The 5,978-nt window shown below is 42.5% G+C and overlaps 1 protein-coding gene across 2 annotated transcripts; it reads right to left on the bottom strand.

The window, feature by feature from the left end:
* Positions 1 to 407: 407 nt before the first annotated feature.
* LOC108326778 (aquaporin PIP1-2) lies at positions 408 to 2,006 on the bottom strand. 2 transcript variants are annotated; one of them, XM_052873845.1, is made up of 4 exons: positions 1,617 to 2,006; positions 1,191 to 1,486; positions 968 to 1,101; positions 408 to 812 (listed from the first exon to the last, which is right to left on the bottom strand). In XM_052873845.1, the coding sequence occupies exons 1-3, from the start codon at positions 1,948 to 1,950 to the stop codon at positions 1,012 to 1,014; spliced, it is 720 nt and encodes a 239-aa protein (XP_052729805.1). In that variant the 5' UTR covers positions 1,951 to 2,006; the 3' UTR covers positions 408 to 812; positions 968 to 1,011. The 2 variants fall into 2 exon arrangements, with proteins under 2 accessions (XP_052729805.1, XP_017415825.1); XM_017560336.2 differs by having other exon boundaries at positions 968 to 1,108; positions 1,617 to 1,993.
* Between the last annotated feature and the right edge of the window lie 3,972 nt (positions 2,007 to 5,978).

Here is a 5,978-nt window from a genome sequence, read left to right as displayed (position 1 = left end):
TGTCTCTCCTTATATTTATTTCGCCTATCTACTTTTACTCACTCATTCTTATTTTTAACCTAGCGTCCCTTACCACAAATTCTTCTTCCTCTCCCTCACCCCATGCACCTATTTCACTGTATCACTGTACAACACATCTTCGCGCACCGCACAAGCAGTAAAAACAACTAATTAAGGCTTATAAATACATCTCTCATTTATGAAGGAAGAGACTCAATATTAAGTGCTAAAAATCCTAAAATCATACCAAGGTACTTTTGGCAAGAACAACAAGAAAATGGCGTATTATCCAAACAAATGGTCCTGAATGTAAATGACTTAATGCTTTACCGGTTTCTTCGATTTTTCTCTCAATCTTTTGACATCTTGACGATTGAAAACCGATGGACTGAAATTGGAATCATATATTACGCATAGAAGATAGATAGTAATTATTCAATGCCACAGACAAAACTTATAAGTGTATTTTACAACAATAAGTGTACTTATATTTTAACCCGAAAGTTTTTTATATGCGTTTGGAAGATAAATTACAGTAAAGACATATACCAGACCGACCACATTTTCCATAAGTTCGATTTCATCTCCATGAACACAAGTTTTGAACTATTAAAAGTAGAAAACTGAAAGGGGCAGAGGTAGAAGCATCTTCTTTGTTGTGAGTACCCAGTTTTCGTCTATACCAGGTACTACTTTTATGGCTTGGCTTCAATTTTACATCAATTTGATTTAAAAGGAATGGCTCTGAGCACTATCTGATGGTATAAAGCTGCAAGTGCTGCCCCAACAAAAGGCCCAACCCAGAAGATCCACTGCACCAAATAAAATCAGTTGCATAAGTTCACTAGCTAATTTAGTTGAACTTATTTGCTGTTTGTGCAATATATATACAGTAATTAACTTGGATTTCAATGACAAACCAAAGAAGAAAAATTCTAAGAAAATTTAAGGATGAATTCTATCTCACGTGGTTATCCCAAGCTTGGTCCTTGTTGTATATAAGAGCTGCACCTAAACTTCTAGCAGGGTTGATGCCAGTCCCTGTGATAGGAATTGTAGCCAAGTGCACCAGAAAGACGGCAAAACCAATAGGCAAAGGTGCTAAAATCTAACACATTTACATGTGTTACATTACAAATTTGATATAATTGAATAGAAAAGGTGCATTGTTATAGGAAAGTATTGCTCACAGGAACATGCGAGTCTCTAACATTTCGTTTTGCATCTGTGGCTGAGAAAACAGTGTAAACCAGAATAAACGTGCCTACAATTTCTGCTCCAAGACCATCACCTTTGGAGTATCCTTTACCCAGAGTGTTGGCACCACCACCAAGCCTCTCATATTGATTTGATTGGAATCCCTTGACCACAGCAGCACCGCAGATAGCTCCTAAGCACTGCATTATAATGTAGAATACTGTCCTAGTGAGAGATAACTTGCGAGCCAAGAACAACCCAAATGTCACAGCTGGGTTAATGTGACCCCCTTCATTCACAAAAATCACAAAAGCAATTGGACAGTTATTATAGTCCACAAGCATACCAATTTACTGAAAATGAAGTTCATATACTCATAGAATACAGTATTAAGTACTGAGTTTGCTTGCATTTCTAACCTGAGATACCAGCAGTACAGTAGACAAGGGCAAAGATCATTCCACCAAATGACCAAGCAATGCCTTGGACACCAACTGTGGAGCATTTGTTGGGAGATTTTGCCACACCCATCACAGTCAAAACAGTGACATAAAGAAACAAGAATGTGGCCACAAATTCTGCTATCCCTGCTCTATAGAAAGACCATGATGTTAACTCTCTAGGCTCAAACAATGGAGCTGGAGGAGTCTCTCTGTAGTCTTTGCCATCTTGTGTCTGTGCACCTGTTCCTATTGGTTGTCTCTCACCATACCTGTTGGCTCCTACCCTCACGTCCTCATCTCTCCCCTCCATTTTGAGTGCAACTTCAACTATGTAAGTAGCCACTAATCAGTGAAATCTTATATATATAGTCACAAGGATTATATCAACCTTGCTAGAAATGGTGTTTGTGGAGTGAGTCTGAGGTGCTTTCTAGTTTGGTGACTTGTCTTTTTAGTTTCTTTCCTTGAGAGCATCACTTTGCTTCTTCACCATTCCTTTTACTCTTCCCTTTAAAAGCAAGTTCTCAAAACTTGTCATAGAAAGTAATCATTCTAGTAAGGTAAATCAGGCAACCACTGCCACATTGAAATGTGCTTGTCAATAAAAGTCTCTGCCACTATAATAGTTCCTCCACAATAAAAGATTTTCTAATAATAATGCCGTTTTAAATATTTAAAAAAAAGTTGGAATTTTGTAATTTGAATTTCAAGGGAATATGCAAAATCAATATTATGAATTTTATAGATTTATAAAAATTTGAATAATTTCAAGCATTTAAAAAAAAATCAAAAGTACAACATTTTTACTTTTTGTTAAGATAAAATGTATATATTTTTAGTATTTCAATTTTTCTTTTCCCAATAGTAAGGTATTAATAAAATAATTTACACAAAACAAGAACATGTTATAACCATTTTCAAAAAAAATTCAATTATCAAAAAAATAATTTGTCTTCAACTGCACACTGTAAACAAATATATCTCTCAAACAAACATTTTCTAACATTCAACAAGTTCAACATGTTCGTACTCAAACAAACTCTACTGTATAGGATATTTTCTTCTCTAGGTACTTTATTTGTTGTAATATGATGAAGTTTGAATTCAATTACAATAATGTAATTTATTTACTATTAAAAAAACACTTAGTTAGATATATTGTTATATTAAAAACATTTATTTACTAAATTTTAAAAATATATTGTGCTGCACGAGTATAAGCACGGATTACTATTTCAATAATTTGCTTCTAGAATTACCAATGACCTGTTTGGAAACTTACAATTTGAAGCTGAGAAGCTTTTTAAGGAAGAAAGAAATGATGAAGAAAGCAAGATATGGATTTTGATGAAATTCTTGAAAGAGCATAAAATGTTGAAGAAAATAACCCTGATGGGGAACAGGGAAATGAAAATAAAAATCAACTAATATAAAATTACAAGTTTATCTACTGTTATGTAGTAAGATATTTATTACATAAAATATCTTAGATATTATATTTATTACATAAAATATCTTAAACGGTTAAGATATTTATAAGCCACTAACCACATTTTTAGGTAAGGTGGTTGTTTTTATTTTGCTTATAAATACAATGACAGGATAAAAGTACAGGTACGTTCTCTCTATGTCTAGAGACCCTAAATAATATTTCAGAGCAGTATCATAATCACTCTCTTGAGAGCTGAGGCTCCACAACTCACATCTGACTTGAGCGTCGGAGTATCTTTGCAGGTACCTCCCCCTCCTTTGGCGAGTATGAACAACAACAATTGGAGAAGAGCAAGCATCCCAAACAGCCAGGAGCAACAAAGACACACCGGACAACATTTACACCGAAACATTTTGGCGCCCACCGTGGGGCCGAGTGCCATCCCAAAGAAGCCACAAGTGGAGCCTCGGCCTCAATGAATCACTTCTCCGATAAGGCTACTCCAACAAGATGAAGCTGCCGCATCACCGCCAGGATTCTCCTCCGTGAGCCATTGACTCCACCGCGAGCACCTCTGCGAAATCGCGCCAGTGAGTTCCTCTGAGAAATCGCACCCCTTTGCGGGTCAGACCCAAACCAGAGACAAGCCCTTTCGGCGCCTCCAAGTCCGCCGCATTGTTCGACCCATCTTCCGCGTCTTCCACAGCACCCACGACATCCACGTGCCGTTTTGTTTCTGCCTCCACAACGTTCAGATTTCTAATCCCCATATGTCATCGACAATTTAGGGTTCCCGAATGAATCTCTGAGCAGATGGTTCCTTCTCTGTCATGGAAGGTTTCATCCAATCTCTCCTCTATAGGGCCTCGGCCACCGTTGCCGAAATCCGCCGTCACCCATTGTGAACGCACCAACTAATTTGGCCTGAACCCCACTTTTACTGAACCGTCCGATAAGACCGACACATGGACTCAACGACCTTCCTTATTGTCGTTCGACAATTTCCAGGTCGACCATCTCCTTACCGTTCGACCATTTAAAGGTCGACCATCAAAGACGCGCCACCCTCCAGGTCGACCATCTAGGCCGACCGACAAAACCGAATGTGTATGGAGACCGATCGGCAAAACCTTCCTTATTGTCGTTCGACAATTTCCAGGTCGACCATCTCCTTGCCGTTCGACCATCTCCAGCTCGACCATCAAAGACGCGCCACCCTCCAGGTCGACCATCTAGACCGACCGACAAAACTGAATGTGTATCGAGACCGATCGACAAAACCTTCCTTATTGTCGTTCGACAATTTCCAGGTCGACCATCTCCTTGCCGTTCGACCATTTAAAGGTCGACCATCAAAGACGCGCCACCCTCCAGGTCGACCATCTAGGCCGACCGACAAGACCGAATGTGTATCGAGACCGATCGGCAAAACCTTACTTATTGTCGTTCGACTATTTCCAGGTCGACCATATCCTTGCCGTTCGACCATTTCCTGGTCGACACTCAAGAACGAGCCGCACTCCATTGTCGGTTCTTCATCCTCAAATACTCCAGCATGCGGACACTCGGCTCCACCAACGTCCAGCATTCGACCAAACTGATGCTCGGTTATTGAGCCTCCCTGACGTTCGGCAACTCGGCCTCAACCGTTCGTCCATTCGGTCCCCAACGTTCGGCCATCCTTGGCCTCGACCGGTCGGCCACCCGTCTCACTGACGTTCGGCAACTCGGCCTCAACCGTTCGTCCGCTCGGTTCCCAACGTTCGGCCCTTTGACGCCATTAATGTTGGTCACCCGTCTCAACGACGTTCGGACGCTTGGACTCAACCGTTCGACCATCCGTCTCAACGACGTTCGGTAGCTTGGCATGGACCGTTCGGCCTTTCTTATTGACGTTCGGCCTCTAGCGTTCGGTCATGCACGATCTCAACACTCAATCGTTCGGCCATTCGGTCTCACCGCCGTTCAGCAATATTCAGTCGGCGTCCTTAATAACGTTCGTCCGCTCGCCCTCAAATCGTTCGGTCATCCATGGCCTCGAACACTCCAGCATTCGGTCATTCGGATCCACAAGCGTTCGCCCATTCGACTAACCTGATGCTCGCCCATTGGTCCTCAATGACGTTCAGCGTCTTGGTCTCAACCGTTCGGCCAACAACTCTCATTGATGTTCAGAAAAATAGCACGAAGCGTTTCAGCATTCATTCTGACGGCCGTTCGGCCTAAAGCGTTCGGCACTTCGCTCACCATTGACGTTCGGTCTCTACCGCTCGACCATACATCTACACGAGCACTCAAGCCTTGGGCCATTCGACCCCACTGATGATCAGCCAGTCGGACTCAATAACGTTCGTCCGCTTGCCTTAGTTGTTCAGTTGTAGGTTTCAATGACGTTCGGCCGCCTGGCCTCCACCCTTTCGCCTCAGTCGTTCGGCGATTTGCGTCTCAAGCATTCCAGCATTCGTTTTCACGAACGCTCGGCCTAAAGCGTCCAACACTCAGCCTCCTGACGCTCGACAACTCGGCCTCTACGGCTCGACCATCTATCGGCACGCCCGCTCCACCATGCGATCCTATTGACGTTCGACCGCCAGGTTTAAAACGCTCTATATTTTTTTATATTGTATATCTTATGCAGGTCACAGTAGACGGTCAACCGAAAACCGAGCGTTCTAAGGGATCCACTCCCTCTGGTAGTTGTTCGCCCAAGAACACCCAGAACATCAACCGCTCGACAATCCATGTCCACAAGCGTTCTACGGGATACACTCCCTCTAGTAGTTGTTCGCCCAAGAACACCCAGAACATCAACCGCTCGACAATCCATGTACGAGCGTTCAAGCAGTCGGCCGTTCGGCCTCAAAGGTGTTCGCCCTTTGGTTTCAACCGCTCGACCATCCATGTGT

Source organism: Vigna angularis, chromosome 2, assembly GCF_016808095.1.
Source record: "Vigna angularis cultivar LongXiaoDou No.4 chromosome 2, ASM1680809v1, whole genome shotgun sequence".
NCBI classification, from domain to species: Eukaryota; Viridiplantae; Streptophyta; class Magnoliopsida; order Fabales; family Fabaceae; genus Vigna; species Vigna angularis.
Note: the sequence above shows the minus strand (reverse complement) of the source record. Positions and strands in the feature narration are given on the sequence as shown.